The following is a 22,606-nucleotide window of genomic DNA, read 5'->3' on the forward strand; positions in this document are numbered from 1 at the left end:
CCCCCTCTTTCTCCCTCCTCCCCCCTCTTTCTCCTCCTCCCCCCCTCTTTCTCCTCCTCCCCCCTCTTTCTCCTCCTCCCCCCCTCTTTCTCCTCCTCCCCCCTCTTTCTCCTCCTCCCCCCCTCTTTCTCCTCCTCCCCCCTCTTTCTCCTCCTCCCCCCTCTTTCTCCTCCTCCCCCCCTCTTTCTCCCTCCTCCCCCCCTCTTTCTCCTCCTCCCCTCCCTCTTTTCTCCTCCCTCTCTTCTCTCCCTCTTCCTCCTCCCCTCCCTCTTTCTCCTACCCCCCCTTTCTTCCCTCCTCCTCCCCCCTCTTTCAGATTTCCTCCCAGCTGCGATTCTTCGACCCACAATCGAAGGAGCGATCAGAACAAGAGATGAACATGGAGCCTGACTGGATTCAGCACCTCCGACACACAGAAGCCCAGGTGAAGGTGAGCCTCGGCCCCCGAGCCCCCTCCGCTCCGCCCCCACCCCCGCACTGCCTGCTCACCCTCTTCTCTTTCGCCCTTTTTTATTTCCAGGATGGCGTGTTTGTTTGCGGCTCGGGCAGAGCCACGCCCCAGCCGTTTTGCTCCAGCACCCCCAGCTCCGAGTACGACCAGGTCAGCCATTCGGATGGGGGGCTGGCGACCGGCCCCCAGGAGGAGCCCCAGGGCATGGAGAATCCACTGATGACGTCCTTTGTGCCGGACGGAGGAGCTCCGGGAATGACCGGAGTGCAGCTCATGCCGCCAGGTATCTGACGGGCACACGGTGCCAGGGACACCACCCCACTGAGATATCAGGGCAGGTGAACAATAGCTGGCTCTCAGAGGTGGGTAGCGCGGTGGAGAGGTTTAGGGAGGGAGTTCCAGAGCTTGGAGCCCAGGCAACAGAAGGCACGGCCACCGATGGTGGAGCGATTATAATCAGGGATGGTCAGGAGGGCAGAGGTAAAGGAGCGCAGACATCTCGTGGGGGGGAGGCGGGAGGGGGGCTTGAGGAGATTAGAGATAGGGAGGGGGGCGAGGGCTATTGAGGGGTTTGTAAGCAAGGTTGAGAATTTTAAAATCAAGGTGTTGCAGAACAACAATGCAACCTCGTTGAACAGTGTAAATAGACTGAGTGGGCTGGAAACTTACAAACAGGAACAAGAAAATCAAAAAGGAGCTGAATAAATTAAATAGAAGATAAAAAATTGGAAAATGTGTGTAAAAAATGCCATGGCCGCGACATGTGAGTGGCCCATGGTAACCAAGGGAACATGGAGTTTACGTGCCTTCTCAAACCCGCGACCGTTGCCTCTAGGACAAGGGCAGCAGGTGCATGGGAACACCACCACCTCCACGTTCCCCTCCCAGTCACACACCATCCTGACTGGGAAATATATCGGCCGTTCCTCCATCGTCGCTGGGTCACAATCCTGGAACTCCCTCCCTAACAGCACTGTGGGAGCACCTTCACCACACGGAATGCAGCGGTTCAAGGCGGCGGCTCACCACCACCTTCTCAAGGGGCAATTAGGGATGGGCAATAAATGCCGGCCTTCGATCCATAACCTGAGTGTGCTGCGAGATCAGAGGGACACCTCTACAATTGAGGGAAGTACGTTGCCATTCATTTAAGAAGCTCATGTTCATTGCAACTTGCTCGATTAATGAGGCATAACCTTAAAAATTAGAGCCAGGCTGTTCAGGGGTGATGTCGGGAAGCACTTCTTCACACAAAGGGTGGTGGAAATCTGGAACTCTCTTACCCCAAAACGTTGAGGCTGAGGGTCAATTCAAAATTTCAAAACTGAGATTGAGGGATTTTTGTTAGGTAATGGTATTAAAGGTTACGGATGTGGTACCTAGGCAGGTGAAAGGAGTTAAGATATGGATCAGCCATGACACAGTTGAATGGCGGAGCACATTTGAGGAGGCTGAATGGCGGCCTCCTGTTCCAGTAACAGTCTCGAGGGGCTGAATGGCCTCCTGTTCCAGTAACAGTCTCGAGGGGCTGAATGGCCTCCTGTTCCTGTGTAACAGGCTCGAGGGGCTGAATGGGCCTCCTCCTGTTCCAGTAACAGTCTCGAGGGGCTGAATGGGGCTCCTCCTGTCCCTGTGTAACAGGCTCGAGGGGCTGAATGGGCCTCCTCCTGTTCCTGTAACACACTCGAGGGGCTGAATGGGCCTCCTCCTGTTCCTGTGTAACAGGCTCGAGGGGCTGAATGGCCTCTTCCTCTGCCTGTTCCTGTGTAACAGGCTCGAGTGGCTGAATGGCCTCCTCCTGTTCCTGTGTAACAGGCTCGAGGGGCTGAATGGCCTCCTCCTGTTCCTGTGTAACAGGCTCGAGGGGCTGAATGGCCACCTCCTGTTCCTGTGTAACAGGCTCGAGGGGCTGAATGGCCTCCTCCTGTTCCTGTGTAACAGGCTCGAGGGGCTGAATGGCCTCCTCCTGTTCCTGCGTAACAGGCTCGAGGGGCTGAATGGCCTCCTCCTGTTCCTCTGCTCCGTCCTATTTACTGTAAGTGTGTTTGTTTTCTTGCAGCTCCCCCTCATGCTGTGCTGGACGGAAGGACGATGACGGCCCCTCCCCCGCCGGTGATGGCCGACGGCAGCGAAACCTTGTACTCTCCGACTCGCACCTCGCCCGGCTTTCCGGGACAATCTCCGAACTCCGCCTTTAGACAGCCGTACGATCCAGCTAAAGGCCCCCTGTACGTGGGCCCGGCGGGGCCGCCTCCTGCTCCGGGACCTCCCGCAGAGGCTCTGCAGACCGTGATAGAGCAACAAGTGCCCGGGACTACAGGTCAGTGCACCGGCGGCAGCACCTGCAGGCCCCCACCCCCAGGGATTGATTCAGGGCTGTGGGGGGAGAGCGGGGCAGTGGGATTAGTTTGGGATTGATACAGGACTGTGGGGAGAGAGCGGGGCAGTGGGATTAGTTTGGGATTGATCCAGGACTGTGGGGAGAGAGTGGGGCAGTGGGATTAGTTTGGGATTGATCCAGGACTGTGGGGAGAGAGTGGGGCAGTGGGATTAGTTTGGGATTGATACAGGACTGTGGGGAGAGAGCGGGGCAGTGGGATTAGTTTGGGATTGATACAGGACTGTGGGGGGAGAGCGGGGCAGTGGGATTGATACAGGACTATGGGGAGAGAGCGGGGCAGTGGGATTAGTTTGGGATTGATACAGGACTGTGGGGGGAGAGCGGGGCAGTGGGATTAGTTTGGGATTGATACAGGACTGTGGGGGGAGAGCGGGGCAGTGGGATTAGTTTGGGATTGATACAGGACTGTGGGGAGAGAGCGGGGCAGTGGGATTAGTTTGGGATTGATACAGGACTGTGGGGGGAGAGCGGGGCAGTGGGATTAGTTTGGGATTGATACAGGACTGTGGGGAGAGAGCGGGGCAGTGGGATTAGTTTGGGATTGATATAGGACTGTGGGGAGAGAGCGGGGCAGTGGGATTAGTTTGGGATTGATTCAGGGCTGTGGAGAGAGAGCGGGGCAGTGGGATTATTTTGGGCTTGATACAGGGCTATGGGGAGAGCGGGGCAGTGGGATTAGTTTGGGATTGATACAGGGCTGTAGGGGGAGAGCGGGGCAGTGGGATTAGTTTGGGATTGATACAGGACTGTGGGGAGAGCGGGGCAGTGGGATTAGTTTGGGATTGATACAGGACTGTGGGGGGAGAGCGGGGCAGTGGGATTAGTTTGGGATTGATACAGGACTGTGGGGAGAGAGCGGGGCAGTGGGATTAGTTTGGGATTGATACAGGACTGTGGGGGGAGAGCGGGGCAGTGGGATTAGTTTGGGATTGATACAGGACTGTGGGGAGAGAGCGGGGCAGTGGGATTAGTTTGGGATTGATACAGGACTGTGGGGGGAGAGCGGGGCAGTGGGATTAGTTTGGGATTGATACAGGACTATGGGGAGAGAGCGGGGCAGTGGGATTAGTTTGGGATTGATACAGGACTGTGGGGGGAGAGCGGGGCAGTGGAATTAGTTTGGGATTGATACAGGACTGTGGGGAGAGAGCGGGTCAGTGGGATTAGTTTGGGATTGATATAGGACTGTGGGGAGAGAGCGGGGCAGTGGGATTAGTTTGGGATTGATTCAGGGCTGTGGAGAGAGAGCGGGGCAGTGGGATTATTTTGGGATTGATACAGGGCTATGGGGAGAGCGGGGCAGTGGGATTAGTTTGGGATTGATACAGGGCTGTGGGGGGAGAGCGGGGCAGTGGGATTATTTTCGGATTGATACAGGGCTATGGGGAGAGCGGGGCAGTGGGATTAGTTTGGGATTGATACAGGGCTGTGGAGGGAGAGCGTGGCAGTGGGATTATTTTGGGATTGATACAGGGCTATGGGGAGAGAGCGGGGCAGTGGGATTAGTTTGGGATTGATACAGGACTGTGGGGGGGAGAGCGGGGCAGTGGGAATAGTTTGGGATTGATACAGGACTGTGGGGAGAGAGCGGGGCAGTGGGATTAGTTTGGGATTGATACAGGACTGTGGGGGGAGAGCGGGGCAGTGGGATTAGTTTGGGATTGATACAGGACTGTGGGGAGAGAGCGGGGCAGTGGGATTAGTTTGGGATTGATTCAGGGCTGTGGAGAGAGAGCGGGGCAGTGGGATTATTTTGGGATTGATACAGGGCTATGGGGAGAGCGGGGCTGTGGGATTAGTTTGGGATTGATACATGGCTGTGGGGGGAGAGCGGGGCAGTGGGATTATTTTGGGATTGATACAGGGCTATGGGGAGAGCGGGGCAGTGGGATTAGTTTGGGATTGATACAGGACTGTGGGGGGAGAGCGGGGCAGTGGGATTAGTTTGGGATTGATACAGGACTGTGGGGGGAGAGCGGGGCAGTGGGATTAGTTTGGGATTGATACAGGACTGTGGGGGGTGAGCGGGGCAGTGGGATTAGTTTGGGATTGATACAGGACTGTGGGGGGAGAGCGGGGCAGTGGGATTAGTTTGGGATTGATACAGGACTGTGGGGGAGAGCGGGGCAGTGGGATTAGTTTGGGATTGATACAGGACTGTGGGGAGAGAGCGGGGCAGTGGGATTAGTTTGGGATTGATATAGGACTGTGGGGAGAGAGCGGGGCAGTGGGATTGGTTTGGGATTGATTCAGGGCTGTGGAGAGAGAGCGGGGCAGTGGGATTATTTTGGGCTTGATACAGGGCTATGGGGAGAGCGGGGCAGTGGGATTAGTTTGGGATTGATACAGGGCTGTAGGGGGAGAGCGGGGCAGTGGGATTAGTTTGGGATTGATACAGGACTGTGGGCAGAGCGGGGCAGTGGGATTAGTTTGGGATTGATACAGGACTGTGGGGGGAGAGCGGGGCAGTGGGATTAGTTTGGGATTGATACAGGACTGTGGGGGGAGAGCGGGGCAGTGGGATTAGTTTGGGATTGATACAGGACTGTGGGGGGAGAGCGGGGCAGTGGGATTAGTTTGGGATTGATACAGGACTGTGGGGGGAGAGCGGGGCAGTGGGATTAGTTTGGGATTGATACAGGACTGTGGGGGGTGAGCGGGGCAGTGGGATTAGTTTGGGATTGATACAGGACTGTGGGGGGAGAGCGGGGCAGTGGGATTAGTTTGGGATTGATACAGGACTGTGGGGGGAGAGCGGGGCAGTGGGATTAGTTTGGGATTGATACAGGACTGTGGGGAGAGAGCGGGGCAGTGGGATTAGTTTGGGATTGATATAGGACTGTGGGGAGAGAGCGGGGCAGTGGGATTGGTTTGGGATTGATTCAGGGCTGTGGAGAGAGAGCGGGGCAGTGGGATTATTTTGGGCTTGATACAGGGCTATGGGGAGAGCGGGGCAGTGGGATTAGTTTGGGATTGATACAGGGCTGTAGGGGGAGAGCGGGGCAGTGGGATTAGTTTGGGATTGATACAGGACTGTGGGGAGAGCGGGGCAGTGGGATTAGTTTGGGATTGATACAGGACTGTGGGGGGAGAGCGGGGCAGTGGGATTAGTTTGGGATTGATACAGGACTGTGGGGGGAGAGCGGGGCAGTGGGATTAGTTTGGGATTGATACAGGACTGTGGGGGGAGAGCGGGGCAGTGGGATTAGTTTGGGATTGATACAGGACTGTGGGGAGAGAGCGGGGCAGTGGGATTAGTTTGGGATTGATTCAGGGCTGTGGGGGGAGAGCGGGGCAGTGGGATTAGTTTGAGATTGATACAGGGCTATGGGGAGAGAGTGGGGCAGTGGGATTAGTTTGGGATTGATACAGGACTGTGGGGAGAGAGCGGGGCAGTGGGATTAGTTTGGGATTGATACAGGACTGTGGGGAGAGAGTGGGGCAGTGGGATTAGTTTGGGATTGATACAGGACTGTGGGGAGAGAGCGGGGCAGTGGGATTAGTTTGGGATTGATACAGGACTGTGGGGGGGAGAGCGGGGCAGTGGGATTAGTTTGGGATTGATACAGGACTGTGGGGGGAGAGCGGGGCAGTGGGATTAGTTTGGGATTGATACAGGACTGTGGGGAGAGAGCGGGGCAGTGGGATTAGTTTGGGATTGATACAGGACTGTGGGGAGAGAGCGGGGCAGTGGGATTAGTTTGGGATTGATACAGCACTGTGGGGGGAGAGCGGGGCAGTGGAATTAGTTTGGGATTGATACAGGACTGGGGAGAGAGCGGGGCAGTGGGATTAGTTTGGGATTGATATAGGACTGTGGGGAGAGAGCGGGGCAGTGGGATTAGTTTGGGATTGATTCAGGGCTGTGGAGAGAGAGCGGGGCAGTGGGATTATTTTGGGATTGATACAGGGCTATGGGGAGAGCGGGGCAGTGGGATTAGTTTGGGATTGATACAGGGCTGTGGGGGGAGAGCGGGGCAGTGGGATTATTTTCGGATTGATACAGGGCTATGGGGAGAGCGGGGCAGTGGGATTAGTTTGGGATTGATACAGGGCTGTGGAGGGAGAGCGTGGCAGTGGGATTAGTTTGGGATTGATACAGGACTGTGGGGAGAGAGCGGGGCAGTGGGATTAGTTTGGGATTGATACAGGACTGTGGGGGGAGAGCGGGGCAGTGGGATTAGTTTGGGATTGATACAGGACTGTGGGGAGAGAGCGGGGCAGTGGGATTAGTTTGGGATTGATTCAGGGCTGTGGAGAGAGAGCGGGGCAGTGGGATTATTTTGGGATTGATACAGGGCTATGGGGAGAGCGGGGCTGTGGGATTAGTTTGGGATTGATACATGGCTGTGGGGGGAGAGCGGGGCAGTGGGATTATTTTGGGATTGGTACAGGGCTATGGGGAGAGCGGGGCAGTGGGATTAGTTTGGGATTGATACAGGGCTGTGGGGGGAGAGCGGGGCAGTGGGATTAGTTTGGGATTGATACAGGACTGTGGGGGGAGAGCGGGGCAGTGGGATTAGTTTGGGATTGATACAGGACTGTGGGGAGAGAGCGGGGCAGTGGGATTAGTCTAGGATTGATACAGGACTGTGGGGGGAGAGCGGGGCAGTGGGATTAGTTTGGGATTGATACAGGACTGTGGGGGGAGAGCGGGGCAGTGGGATTAGTTTGGGATTGATACAGGACTGTGGGGAGAGAGCGGGGCAGTGGGATTAGTTTGGGATTGATACAGGACTGTGGGGGGAGAGCGGGGCAGTGGGATTAGTTTGGGATTGATACAGGACTGTGGGGAGAGAGCGGGGCAGTGGGATTAGTTTGGGATTGATACAGGACTGTGGGGGGAGAGCGGGGCAGTGGGATTATTTTGGGATTGATACAGGGCTATGGGGAGAGCGGGGCTGTGGGATTAGTTTGGGATTGATACAGGGCTGTGGGGGGAGAGCGGGGCAGTGGGATTATTTTGGGATTGATACAGGGCTATGGGGAGAGCGGGGCAGTGGGATTAGTTTGGGATTGATACAGGACTGTGGGGGGAGAGCGGGGCAGTGGGATTAGTTTGGGATTGATACAGGGCTGTGGGGGGAGAGCGGGGCAGTGGGATTAGTTTGGGATTGATACAGGACTGTGGGGGGAGAGCGGGGCAGTGGGATTAGTCTGGGATTGATACAGGACTGTGGGGGGAGAGCGGGGCAGTGGGATTAGTTTGGGATTGATACAGGACTGTGGGGGGAGAGCGGGGCAGTGGGGTTAGTTTGGGATTGATACAGGACTGTGGGGGGAGAGCGGGGCAGTGGGATTAGTTTGGGATTGATACAGGACTGTGGGGAGAGAGCGGGGCAGTGGGATTAGTTTGGGATTGATACAGGGCTGTGGGGGGAGAGCGGGGCAGTGGGATTAGTTTGGGATTGATACAGGACTGTGGGGAGAGAGCGGGGCAGTGGGATTAGTCTGGGATTGATACAGGACTGTGGGGGGAGAGCGGGGCAGTGGGATTAGTTTTGGGATTGATACAGGACTGTGGGGAGAGAGCGGGGCAGTGGGATTAGTTTGGGATTGATACAGGACTGTGGGGGGAGAGCGGGGCAGTGGGATTAGTTTGGGATTGATACAGGACTGTGGGGGGAGAGCGGGGCAGTGGGATTAGTTTGGGATTGATACAGGACTGTGGGGAGAGAGCGGGGCAGTGGGATTAGTTTTGGGATTGATACAGGACTGTGGGGAGAGAGCGGGGCAGTGGGATTAGTTTGGGATTGATACAGGACTGTGGGGGGAGAGCGGGGCAGTGGGATTAGTTTGGGATTGATACAGGACTGTGGGGGGAGAGCGGGGCAGTGGGATTAGTTTGGGATTGATACAGGACTGTGGGGGGAGAGCGGGGCAGTGGGATTAGTTTGGGATTGATACAGGACTGTGGGGAGAGAGCGGGGCAGTGGGATTAGTTTGGGATTGATACAGGGCTGTGGGGGGAGAGCGGGGCAGTGGGATTAGTTTGGGATTGATACAGGACTGTGGGGAGAGAGCGGGGCAGTGGGATTAGTCTGGGATTGATACAGGACTGTGGGGGGAGAGCGGGGCAGTGGGATTAGTTTTGGGATTGATACAGGACTGTGGGGAGAGAGCGGGGCAGTGGGATTAGTTTGGGATTGATACAGGACTGTGGGGGGAGAGCGGGGCAGTGGGATTAGTTTGGGATTGATACAGGACTGTGGGGGGAGAGCGGGGCAGTGGGATTACTGTAGCAAAGACACAATGGGTCAAGTGACCTCTTGTGTTTAAACTTGTACGGTTATTAAAGAAAAATACTTGGTGGGAGGGCCAAACCCCCTTTCGCCATCCTGTACGGTAATCTCCTTTTCTCTCCTCTTCCCACATTTTGCAGAATTTAATTCCGTCAACCACCGGATGTCGCCTAAACGACACAGCTTTGGGGAGTCTGGACAGCTGGATTTCTACGATCACATGGCCAAAATGGTAATGCCGCCTGCATCCGTCTCCAGTTGACCTTTTGGGTTAAAATCCATGGGGTGGGAAATTGGTCGGCCCCATCCTGCGCTCAGGCAGGTGTGGGGCGTGTGTCGGTCGCCCTGTTAAATCCCCCTCTGATGCTCTGTGTACAAACCCTGCTGACTAGACTTCAGCGGGGCAGTGCTAAAATGGTGCTCCGGTCAGGGTGGGGGGTGAGGTTACCCATGATGTGTGTGTGTGTGTGTGTCCCAACAGCCCCTGCCAATATAGAGCTTCACCACAGTGTAGTGGGGAGGCTGTCCAGGGGAGGGGGATGTTAGGGTTGCATCCTCTTTGGGCACCGCTCGTTTTGCTGGCCTCCGTCTTGGATAAGGCTAAAAGAAAACCACTTGCATTTGTATAGCGCCTTTAACGTAGTGAAACGTCCAAAGGCACTTCACAGGAGTGTTAAAGGACAAAACAAATACATTTTGGCATCGAGCCACAAAAGAAGAAATTGGGGCAGGAAGAGGTAGGTTTTAAGGAGCGTTTTGAAGGAGGAAAAAGAGGCAGAGAGGTTTAGGGAGGAAGAGGTTTAGGGAGGAAGTTCCAGAGCTTCTGGCCCAGGCAACAGAAGGCACCACCACCAATGCTGAAGCGATTATAATCAGGGATGCTCAAGAGGGCAGAATTAGAGGAGCGCAGACATCTCTGGGGGAAGGGGGGCTGTTAGGGTTGTGGGGCTGGAGGAGATTACAGAGATAGGGAGGGGCGAGGGCCACAGAGATTTGTAAACAAGAATGAGAATTTTGAAATCGAGGCGCTTAACCAGGAGCCAATGTAGATCAGTGAGCACAGGGGGCGATGGGTGAGCGGGACTCGGTGTGAGTTAGGACACGGGGCACAGAGGGTAATGGGTGAGTGGGACTGGGTGTGAGTTAGGTCAGTGAGCACAGGGGGCGATGGGTGAGCGGGACTTGTTGCGAGTTAGGACACGGGGCACAGAGGGTAATGGGTGAGTGGGACTGGGTGTGAGTTAGGTCAGTGAGCACAGGGGGCGATGGGTGAGCGGGACTCGGTGTGAGTTAGGACACGGGGCACAGAGGGTAATGGGTGAGTGGGACTGGGTGTGAGTTAGGTCAATGAGCACAGGGGGCGATGGGTGAGCGGGACTCGGTGTGAGTTAGGACACGGGGCACAGGGGGCGATGGGTGAGCGGGACTCGGTGTGAGTTAGGTCAGTGAGCACAGGGGGCGATGGGTGAGCGGGACTTGTTGCGAGTTAGGACACGGGCAGCCGAGTTTTGGATGACCTCAGTTTACATAGGGTAGAATGTGGGAGGCCAGCCAGGAGTGCGTCGCAGTAATCACGTCTAGAGGTAACAAAGACATGGATGAGGGCTTCAGCAGCGGATGAGTTGAGGCAGGGGCGGAGACGGGCGATGTTACGGAGGTGGAAATAGACTGTTTTAGTTATCCCCAAGGGTTACCGGTCCTTGTGGATGGCTTAGTTCCCTATCTTGGCTGCCGCTGCCCTCTCCGTCTCGTGAACTGCTCTGCTAGGTGACCTCATGAAAAAACGCATTGTTCGGAGAAGTATGAGGTAATGCATTTGGGGAGGGCTAACCAGGCAAGGAAATAAACGTTAAATAGTAGGACACCGAGAAGTGTAGAGGAACAGAGGGACCTTGGAGTGCAGGTCTACAGATCCCTGAAGGTGGCAGGCCAGGTAGATAAAGTGGTTAAGAAGGCGTACGGAATACTTGCCTTCATTAGCCGAGGCATAGAATACAAGGAGATTATGCTTCAACTGTGCAAAACACTAGTTAGGACACAGCTGGAGTACTGCGTGCAGTTCTGGTCACCACATTACAGGAAGGATGTGATTGCACTGGAGAGGGTGCAGAGGAGGTTTACGAGGATGTTGCTGGGACTGGAGAATTTTCGCTACAAGGTAAGATTGGATAGGCTGGGGTTTCTTTGGAACATGGAGGCTGAGGGGAAACCTTATTGAGGTATATAAAATTGAGGGGCCTGGATAGAGTGGTTGGAAGAACCTATTTCCCTTAGCAGAGGGATCAACAACCAGGAGGCATAGATTTAAAGTAATTGGTAGGAGGTTTAGAGGGGATTTGAGGAGAATTCTTTTCACCCAGAGGGTGGTGGGGGTCTGGAACTCACGGCCTGAAAGGGTGGTAGAGGCAGAAACCCTCACCACATTTAAAAAGTACTTGGATGTGCACCTGAAGTGCCGTAACCTACAGGGCTACGGACCCAGAGCTGGAAAGTGGGATTAGGCTGGGTAGCTCTTTGTCAGCCGGCACAGACACGATGGGCCGAATGGCCTCCTTCCGTGCTGTAAATTTCTGTGATTCTATGGAAAGGTCTGTTGAGAGCAAGAAACTGGTCATTCAGGACACAATACAGTGGAGTTATGGACCTGATCTACAATCTTTAAATCTTTAAGGTGCTAACTGAACTGTGCCATCTCTGAGAATAATTGCCTGATTTTAGCCGTTGATCTTGTTTTAAACTGTAGCTTTGTACTAACTGGCCACATAACCTGATGTCTGATTACAGGCTGTATCTGGCCCTGTGTCCTCAGTCCCAGGTTCCTCCCGCAGGCTCAGTTTAGTGCCGGATGTGTGAGCAAGCTCTCCTCTGCATGAGTTTGGATGGCCTTCTGACCAACACTGCTGTTATTTTGACTCGCTAACGATGCACGTGCTTCCACCCTCTCTTGTCTGAGCTTCCAGAGGGGGAAGAACAAGCCCCAAATTAGGTTTATTCAACACCTCCCCCGTCTGCTCCCGATGTCTCCTAAAGGGCTGGGCTGCAGTGCGCAGCCACTCCAGTACTGCAAACCAAGTGGCTGTGCGTCACACGTGAGCCTCGGCAACAAGTGTCAGCAGGCTTTTCGCACGCTTGTTCTGTCCCACTCGCCCGTCCCTCTGGGTGTGTTGCTGTTGGGGGGGGGTGGGGGTGTATCTGTGGAGCAGCCCAGTGTGATGGGAAAGTGACGAGGTCATTTCCCATTGGACATGAGGACCCAACACTTATTTTAGAAAGCGGTGATATCGAGGTTGATGATAAGTGCTCGGTGAGGAAGTGCTTCCGCCCCCTGAATGACAGAGAGGGCGAGATTTTAATACGCCGGCCAATGGGGATTGCAATCGAGAGGCTGGCTGTTTGCGCTGCAGTTCCTGCCTCAGCGGAGGGGCCAGTACCACGCTGACTGAGTCTGCAGGTGAGCCTGTTTAAACTGCCTGTGCAGCAGCATAAGGTTAACGTAGCTGATCGTTTGTGTCTGACCAGGCCCCCGGAAGAAGATCGAGGTCAGCGTCTCAGTCGTCTTTGCACATGGTACGCAATACCTTGATGCCTCGGTGTTCAGGTTCTGGTGCTTCCCTTCCCGTTCTTGACTGGTGCTCGTTTGGTGGTGGACCTCCCTGCTCTCCCTCTCTCTCGCTCTCTGCCAATCATTAACGCTTTGCAGCTTTGATTTACGAGTGTGCTCGCTAACCATCTTTGTGCGCGTGTCGGGTGGCCGGGCTGCGGTGCGTGAGGGTGGGCCAAGGGAGTGAAGCAGGGGGGACGTTGTCTGGGCTGCCCCCACCATAAGCGAGTTTCCCCGATCTCACTCGCCATCGTGGGGAAGGTGCATGCATTGCACGCTGCTCCGCACAGCACCCTTCGGTTTCCCTCCTCTCTCCTTGGGTGGTTTACTGAATTCCGTGCTCTGGACCAATGTTCCCTTACATTCTCCCCCTCTGGGGGAAACGTCAACAAATATTTAGCGGGGGCAGGGGTTGAGCAAGGTTAAAAAGGTTTTTTGCTTGAGGTGCGAGGGATGTCAATGCCAGGTAACAGATTCCCCCCCCCCTTCGCCTCTGGTCGTGGATATAAGAAATGTCCCCAACTGCGGCCGTAAGCCACTGTCCCTCGCTGCGTCGCTCTGTCATTTCCGTCGCTGCCACTGTACGGTGGCTCCACTGAATTGTCAGTACTTTGGTGCCGGCTTGTAAGGCAGCGCATGTTTGTAGTGCCTTTGGGCCCCGACTCCCTGTTCAAGCGGATGTTAAATATCAACTCTCCCCGCCACTGTTTGAGCAGGAGCAGAGCATTTTCCTGGAGCAGCGTAGGAATTGCTAGACGCAAAGCGACCAGGGGTCATCCAGTTCACCACCTAAGTTCATCGCATGAATGCAAGGATCATGGAGTTAACCAACCAATCTCGAACAAGAAGTCTAGAACAGACCCAGACACAAGGCAAGGAAACCCCCCTCCCCCCCCCCCCCCAGTGGTGGAGAGCTTTGGGAACCAGAGGTCCAAAGTCACCTCTTTCGACTAACGTTTCTCCCTGAACTAACACGACTAAAACTGAAGCTGCTCATTCACCAGATTGCTCTTTATGGGATGTTGCAGGAATGGATTAGCTGCCCGATTTGCAGTCACTGCATTTCATAGGAACAGGAGGAGGCCATTCAGCCCCTCGAGCCAGTTACACAGGAACAGGAGGAGGCCATTCAGCCCCTCGAGCCTGTTACACAGGAACAGGAGGAAGCCATTCAGCCCCTCGAGCCTGTTACACAGGAACAGGAGGAGGCCATTCAGCCCCTCGAGCCTGTTACACAGGAACAGGAGGAGGCCATTCAGCCCCTCGAGCCTGTTACACAGGAACAGGACGAGGCCATTCAGCCCCTCGAGCCTGTTACACAGGAGGAGGCCATTCAGCCCCTCGAGCCTGTTACACAGGAACAGGAGGAGGCCATTCAGCCCCTCGAGCCTGTTACACAGGAACAGGAGCAGGCCATTCAGCCCCTCGAGCCTGGTACACAGGAACAGGAGCAGGCCATTCAGCCCCTCGAGCCTGGTACACAGGAACAGGAGGAGGCCATTCAGCCCCTCGAGCCTGTTCTGCCATTCAAATCAATCTGTATCTTAACTCTCTCTGCCATAACCCTTAATATCCTTACCCAACAGAAATCTATCAATCGCAGTCCTGAAATTTTCACTTGGCCCCCAGGACCCCGAACTGTTTTGGGGTGCTGGAAGAGCATTTCTTGTCGTGAAGTGCAGTGGAATGGTTTGAGCGAATGTTGAGACAGATCAGGAAGATTTCTCTTCCTTTCCCCTTGCACCCGCAGAGAGAGAGGAGCAGAGTTCTTCGCTCCTTCTGCGCTGGACTCCAGTCCAGAGGGCTCGCGGGTTTATGTCGGGTCACCCGGGGCAGGGGGGGGGGGGTTTACGGATCTGAGCGATGGCTGGTGAGAGCTCGGCGTGCGCACTGCCCTTCAGCGCTCTCACCTCGGGACCGTCTTTGTTTCAGCCCTACGGGAGGCGCTCGCGGACCACCTCCGAGTCGTCGGCCCACAGCATGGGTCGTGAGAGACATCACTCGGCCACTCACCACTCTGCTAACCAGCCCTCGCTGCCAGCCCCATCGGAGGCCATCGCCAGCACCGCCCTGGGGAGCAAGAAGGAGCCCAGACGGGAGCAGCCCGACAGCAAAAAGGCCAAGGTACAGTGAGCAGGTGCCCAGCGTGGCTGCATTATTACAGTTTATTAATTCTCGGGATGTGGGCGTCACTGACATGGTCGCCATTTATTGCCCTGAGAAGGCGGTGGTGAGCCGCCTTAACTGCTGCAGTCCATTGTAGCACTCAGCTTTTTGATTTGACTGGCCATTTCAAAGGGCAGTTAAGCGTCGACCATACTGCTGTGGGTCTGAAGTCACACATTAGCCAGACTGGGTAAAGGCGACATATTTCCTTCCGGATATTAGTCAACCAGATGGGTTTTTACTACAATCCTGTAATTTCATGGTTACCATTACTGACACTAGCTTTTTTTGATTCCAGATTTATTTAATGAACTGAATTTAAATTCCCCAGCTGCCGTGGTGGGATTTGAACTCTGGTCTCTGGATCATTAGTACAACAACATAACATAGAAACATAGAAAATAGGTGCGGGAGTAGGCCATTCGGCCCTTCGAGCCTGCACCGCCATTCAATAAGATCATGGCTGATCATTCACCTCAGTACCCCTTTCCTGCTTTCTCTCTATACCCCTTGATCCCTTTAGCCGTAAGGGTCATATCTAACTCCCTCTTGAATATATCCAATGAACTGGCATCAACAACTCTCTGCGGCAGGGAATTCCACAGGTTAACAACTCTGAGTGAAGAAGTTTCTCCTCATCTCAGTCCTAAATGGCCTACCCCTTATCCTAAGACTATGTCCCCTGGTTCTGGACTTCCCCAACATCGGGAACATTCTTCCCGCATCTAACCTGTCCAGTTCCGTCAGAATCTTATATGTTTCTATGAGATCCCCTCATCCTTCTAAACTCCAGTGAATAAAGGCCCAGTTGATCCAGTCTCTCCTCGTATATGACAGTCCAGCCATCCCGGGAATCAGTCTGGTGAACCTTTGCTGCACTTCCTCAATAGCAAGAACGTCCTTCCTCAGATTATGAGACTAAAACTGTACACAATATTCCAGGTGAGGCCTCACTTAAGGCCCTGTATAACTGCAGTAAGACTTCCCTGCTCCTATACTCAAATCCCCTAGCTATGAAGGCCAACATACCATTTGCCGCCTTCACCGCCTGCTGTACCTGTATGCCAACTTTCAATGACTGATGAACCATGACACCCAGGTCTCGTTGCACCTCCCCTTTTCCTAATCTGCCACCATCCAGATAAGAACATAAGAATTAGGAACAGGAGTAGGCCATCTAGCCCCTCGAGCCTGCTCCGCCATTCAACAAGATCATGGCTGATCTGGCCGTGGACTCAGCTCCACTTACCCGCCCGCTCCCCGTAACCCTTAATTCCCTTATTGGTTAAAAATCTATCTATCTGTGATTTTGAATACATTCAATGAGCTAGCCTCAACTGCTTCCTTGGGCAGAGAATTCCACAGATTCACAACCCTCTGGGAGAAGAAATTCCTTCTCAACTCGGTTTTAAATTGGCTCCCCCGTATTTTGAGGCTGTGCCCCCTAGTTCTAGTCTCCCCGACCAGTGGAAAACAACCTCTCTGCCTCTATCTTGTCTATCCCTTTCATTATTTTAAATGTTTCTATAAGATCACCCCTCATTCTTTTGAACTCCAACGAGTAAAGACCCAGTCTACTCAATCTATCATCATAAGGTAACCCCCTCATCTCTGGAATCAGCCTAGTGAATCGTCTCTGTACCCCCTCCAAAGCCAGTATATCCTTCCTTAAGTAAGGTGACCAAAACTGCACGCAGTACTCCAGGTGCAGCCTCACCAATACCCTGTACAGTTGCAGCAGGACCTCCCTGCTTTTGTACTCCATCCCTCTCGCAATGAAGGCCAACATTCCATTCGCCTTCCTGATTACCTGCTGCACCTGCAAACTAACTTTTTGGGATTCATGCACAAGGATTCCCAGGTCCCTCTGCACCGCAGCATGTTGTAATTTCTCCCCATTCAAATAATATTCCCTTTTACTGTTTTTTTTTCCCAAAGTGGATGACCTCACACTTTCTGACATTGTATTCCATCTGCCAAACCTTAGCCCATTTGCTTAACCTATCTAAATCTCTTTGCAGCCTCTCTGTGTCCTCTACACAACCTGCTTTCCCACTAATCTTTGTGTCATCCGCAAATTTTGTTACACTAACACTCTGTCCCCTCTTCCAGGTCATCTGTATATTGTAAACAGTTGTGCTCACAGCACCGATCCCTGTGGCACACCACTAACCACCGATTTCCAACCCGAAAAGGACCCATTTATCCTGACTCTCTGCTTTCTGTTAGCTAGCCAATTCTCGATCCATGCTAATACATTTCCTCTGACTCCGCGTACCTTTATCTTCTGCAGTAACCTTTTGTGTGGCACCTTATCGAATGCCTTTTGGAAATCTAAATACACCACATCCATCGGTACACCTCTATCCACCATGCTCGTTATATCCTCAAAGAATTCCAGTAAATTAGTTAAACATGATTTCCCCTTCATGAATCCATGTTCCGTCTATTCCTATCTAGATGTCCCGCTATTTCTTCCTTAATGATAGCTTCAAGCATTTTCCCCACTACAGATGTTAAACTAACTGGCCTATAGTTACCTGCCTTTTGTCTGCCCCCTTTTTTAAACAGAGGCGTTACATTAGCTGCTTTCCAATCCGCTGGTACCTCCCCAGAGTCCAGATAATTTTGGTAGATTATAACGAATGCATCTGCTATAACTTCCGCCATCTCTTTTAATACCCTGGGATGCATTTCATCAGGACCAGGGGACTTGTCTACCTTGAGTCCCATTAGCCTGTCCAGCACTACCCCCCTAGTGATAGTGATTGTCTCAAGGTCCTCTCTTCCCACATTCCCGTGACCAGCAATTTTTGGCATGGTTTTTGTGTCTTCCACTGTGAAGACCGAAGCAAAATAATTGTTTAAGGTCTCAGCCATTTCCACATTTCCCATTATTAAATCCCCCTTCTCATCTTCTAAGGGACCAACATTTACTTTAGTCACTCTTTTCCGTTTTATATATCTGTAAAAGCTTTTACTATCTGTTCTTATGTTTTGTGCAAGTTTACTTTCGTAATCTATCTTTCCTTTCTTTATTGCTTTCTTAGTCATTCTTTGCTGTCGTTTAAAATTTTCCCAATCTTCTAGTTTCCCACTAACCTTGGCCACCTTATACGCATTGGTTTTTAATTTGATACTCTCCTTTATTTCCTTGGTTATCCACGGCTTGTTATCCCTTCTCTTGCCGCCCTTCTTTTTCACTGGAATATATTTTTGTTGAGCACTATGAAAGAGCTCCTTAAAAGTCCTCCACTGTTCCTCAATTGTGCCACTGTTTAGTCTGTGTTTCCAGTCTACTTTAGCCAACTCTGCCCTCATCCCACTGCAGTTCCCTTTGTTTAAGCATAGTATGCTCGTTTGAGACACTACTTCCTCACCCTCAATCTGTATTACAAATTAAACCATACTGTGATCACTCATTCCGAGAGGATCTTTTACTAGGAGATCGTTTATTATTCCTGTCTTATTACACAGGACCAGATCTAAGATAGCTTGCTCCCTTGTAGGTTCTGTAACATACTGTTCTAAGAAACAATCCTGTATGCATTCTATGAATTCCTCCTCCAGGCTACCCCGTGCGATTTGATTTGACCAATCGATATGTAGGTTAAAATCCCCCATGATTATTGCCATTCCTTTTTCACATGCCTCCATTATTCCCTTGATTATTGCCCGCCCCACCGTGAAGTTATTATTTGGGGGCCTATAAACTATGCCCACCAGTGACTTTTTCCCCTTACTATCTCTAATCTCCACCCACAATGATTCAACATTTTGTTCATTAGAGCCAATATCATCTCTCACAACTGCCCTGATATCATCCTTTATTAACAGAGCTACCCCACCTCCTTTCCCTTGTGTATCTTTCCGAATTGTCAGGTACCCCTGTATGTTTAATTCTCAGTCTTGGCCACCCTGCAACCACGTTTCTGTAATGGCCACCAAATCATACCCATTTGTGATGATTTGTGCCGTCAACTTATTTACTTTACCTAAACGCACGCAGCATTCGAAATAGAGTGTTTTAATAGTTTTTAAACCATGGTTTTTAGTTTTGACCCCTCCTGCAGCCCCTTTATATTCATACATTTAGTCCCTTCCTATCACCTTGTGGTTTACACTTACCCCAGTTCTACTCTGCTCTGTTGCCTCCTGCCTTTTGCATTCTTTCTTGGGGTCCTGTTCATCTGAGCTCTCGCCCACTCTAACTAGCTCAGAGCCCTCTCCTGGGTTCCGAATACTCCTTGCACTGAGGCACCGAGCTTTCATGCTTGCCTTTTTATTACACTTTGAACCTTTAGAATTTTGCTGTACAGTGGCCCTTTTTGTTTTTTGCCTTGGGTTTCTCTGCCCTCCACTTTTACTCATCTCCTTTCTGTCTTTTGCTTTTGTCTCCATTTTGTTTCCCTCTGTCTCCCTGCATTGGTTCCCATCCCCCTGCCATATTAGTTTAACTCCTCCCCAACAGCACTAGCAAACACTCCCCCTCGGACATTGGTTCCGGTCCTGCCCAGGTGCAGACTGTCCGGTTTGTACTGGTCCCACCTCCCCCAGAACAGGTTCCAATGCCCCAGGAATTTGAATCCCTCCCTACTGCACCACTGCTCAAGCCATGTATTCATCTGAGCTATCCTGCGATTCCCACTCTGACTAGCACGTGGCACTGGCAGCAATCCTGAGATTACTACTTTTGAGGTCCTACGTTTTAATTTAGCTCCTAGCTCCTTAAATTCATCTCGTAGGACCTCATCCCTTCTTTTACCTATATCGTTGGTACCAATGTGTACCACGGCAACTGGCTGTTCACCCTCCCTTTTCAGAATGTACTGTTCAGATAGTATTCTGCCTTTGTGTTTTTGCCCCCAAAATGGATAACCTCACATTTATCCACATTATACTGCATCTGCCATGCATTTGCCCACTCTCCTAACCTGTGCAAGTCACCCTGCAGCCTCTTAGCATCCTCCTCACAGCTCACACCGCCACCCAGCTTAGTGTCATCTGCAAACTTGGAGATATTACACTCAATTCCTTCATCTAAATCGTTAATGTATATTGTAAAGAGCTGGGGTCCCAGCACTGAACCTTGCGGCACTCCACTAGTCACTGCCTGTCACTCTGAAAAGGACCCGTTTATCCCGACTCTCTGCTTCCTGTCTGCCAACCAGTTCTCTATCCACGTCAGTACATTACCCTCAATACCATGCGCTTTGATTTTGCACACCAATCTCTTGTGTGCGACCTTGTAAAAGCCTTTTGAAAGTCCAAATACACCACATCCGCTGGTTCTCCCTTGTCCACTCTGCTAGTTACATCCTCAAAAAATTCCAGAAGATTCGTCAAGCATGATTTCCCTTTCATAAATCCATGCTGACTTGGACCGATCCAGTCACTGCTTTCCAAATGCGCTGCTATTTCATCCTTAATGATTGATTCCAACATTTTCCCCACTACTGATGTCAGACTAACCGGTCTATAATTACCCGTTTTCTCTCTCCCTCCTTTTTAAAAAAAAAAGTGGTGTTACATTAGCTACCCTCCAGTCCATAGGAACTGATCCAAAGTCAATAGACTGTTGGAAAATGATCACCAATGCATCCACTATTTCTAGGGTCACTTCCTTAAGTACTCTGGGATGCAGACTATCAGGCCCTGGGGATTTATCGGCCTTCAATCCCATCAATTTCCCTAACATAATTTCCCACCTAATAAGAATATCCTTCAGTTCCTCCTTCTCACTAGACCCACTGTCCCCTAGTACATTCGTAAGATTATTTGTGTCTTCCTTTGTGAACAAGGAACCGAAGTATTTGTTCAATTGGTCTGCCATTTCTTTGTTCCCCATTATAAATTCACCTGAATCCGACTGCAAGGGACCTACGTTTGTCTTCACTAATCTTTTTCTCTTCACATATTTATAGAAGCTTTTGCAGTCAGTTTTTATATTCCCTGCAAGCTTCCTCTCATATTCTATTTCCCCCTCTTAATTAAACCCTTAGTCTTCCTCTGTTGAATTCTACATTTCTCCTAGTCCTCAGGTTTGTTGCTTTTTCTAGCCAAATTACATGCCTCTTCCTTGGCTTTAACACTATCCTTAATTTCCCTTGTTAGCACGATTGAGCCAACTTCCCAGTTTTATTTTTACTCCAGACAGGGATGTATAATTGCTGAAGTTCATCCATGTGATCTTTAAATGTTTGCCATTGCTTATCCACTGTCAACCCTTTAAGTATCCTTTGCCAGTCTATTCTAGCCAATTCACGCCTCATACTGTCGAAGTTACCTTTCCTTAAGTTCAGGACCCTAGTCTCTGAATTAACTGTGTCACTCTCCATCTTAATAAAGAATTCTACCATATTATGGTCACTCTTCCCCAAGAGGCCTCGCACAACAAGATTGCTAATTAGTCCTTTCTCATTACACATCACCCAGTCAAGGATGGCCAGCTCTCGAGTTGGTTCCTCGACATATTGGTCTCGAAAACCATCCCTAATACACTCCAGGAAATCCCCCTCCACCGCATTGCTACCAGTTTGGTTCGCCCAATCAATATGTAGATTAAAGTCACCCATGATAACTGCTGTACCTTTATTGCACGCATCCCTAATTTCTTGTTTGATGCTGTCCCCAACCTCACTACTACTGTTTGGTGGTCTATACATAGAAACATAGAAAATAGGTGCAGGCGTAGGCCATTTGGCCCTTCTAGCCTGCACCGCCATTCAATGAGTTCATGGCTGAACATGCAACTTCAGTACCCCATTCCTGCTTTCTCGCCATACCCCTTGATCCCCTTAGTAGTAAGGACTTCATCTAACTCCTTTTTGAATATATTTAGTGAATTGGCCTCAACAACTTTCTGTGGTAGATAATTCCACAGGTTCACCACTCTCTGGGTGAAGAAGTTTCTCCTCATCTTGGTCCTAAATGGCTTACCCCTTATCCTTAGACTGTGACCCCTGGTTCTGGACTTCCCCAACATTGGGAACATTCTTCCTGCATCTAACCTGTCTAAACCTGTCAGAATTTTAAACATTTCTATGAGGTCCCCTCTCATTCTTCTGAACTCCAGTGAATACAAGTCCAGTTGATCCAGTCTTTCTTGATAGGTCAGTCCTGCCATCCCGGGAATCAGTCTGGTGAACCTTCGCTGCACTCCCTCAATAGCAAGAATGTCCTTAAGCTAGGAGACCAAAACTGTGCACAATACTCCAGGTGTGGCCTCACCAAGGCCCTGTACAACTGTAGCAACACCTCCCTGCCCCTGTACTCCAATCCCCTCGCTATGAAGGCCAACATGCCATTTGCTTTCTTAACCGCCTGTTGTACCTGCATGCCAACCTTCAATGACTGATGTACCATGACACCCAGGTCTCGTTGCACCTCCCCTTTTCCTAATCTGTAACCATTCAGATAATAGTCTGTTTCTCTGTTTTTACCACCAAAGTGGATAACCTCACATTTATCCACATTATACTTCATCTGCCATGCATTTGCCCACTCACCTAACCTATCCAAGTCACTCTGCAGCCTCATAGCATCCTCCTCGCAGCTCACACTGCCACCCAACTTAGTGTCATCTGCAAATTTGAAGATACTACATTTAATCCCCTCGTCTAAATCATTAATGTAGTGTAAACAGCTGGTGCCCCAGCACAGAACCTTGTGGTACCCCACTAGTCACTGCCTGCCATTCTGAAAAGTACCCATTTACTCTTGTGCTTTGCTTCCTGTCTGACAAC

General features: G+C 51.6%; 1 protein-coding gene across 1 annotated transcript in view; it reads left to right on the forward strand.

Moving 5' to 3' along the window:
* Positions 1–308: 308 nt before the first annotated feature.
* Positions 309–22,606, forward strand: part of LOC139233106 (protein transport protein Sec16A-like) — a 42,637-nt gene continuing 20,339 nt past the window's right edge. Inside the window, exons 1-6 of the mRNA XM_070863641.1 lie at positions 309–430; positions 521–734; positions 2,511–2,771; positions 9,235–9,326; positions 12,614–12,661; positions 14,628–14,819. Coding sequence (XP_070719742.1) covers positions 374–430; positions 521–734; positions 2,511–2,771; positions 9,235–9,326; positions 12,614–12,661; positions 14,628–14,819 — 864 coding nt within the window. The 5' untranslated portion in view covers positions 309–373. The remainder of the gene's footprint in view (positions 431–520; positions 735–2,510; positions 2,772–9,234; positions 9,327–12,613; positions 12,662–14,627; positions 14,820–22,606) is intronic.

This window comes from Pristiophorus japonicus, chromosome 20 (assembly GCF_044704955.1).
Source record: "Pristiophorus japonicus isolate sPriJap1 chromosome 20, sPriJap1.hap1, whole genome shotgun sequence".
In the NCBI taxonomy this organism is placed as follows: domain Eukaryota; kingdom Metazoa; phylum Chordata; class Chondrichthyes; family Pristiophoridae; genus Pristiophorus; species Pristiophorus japonicus.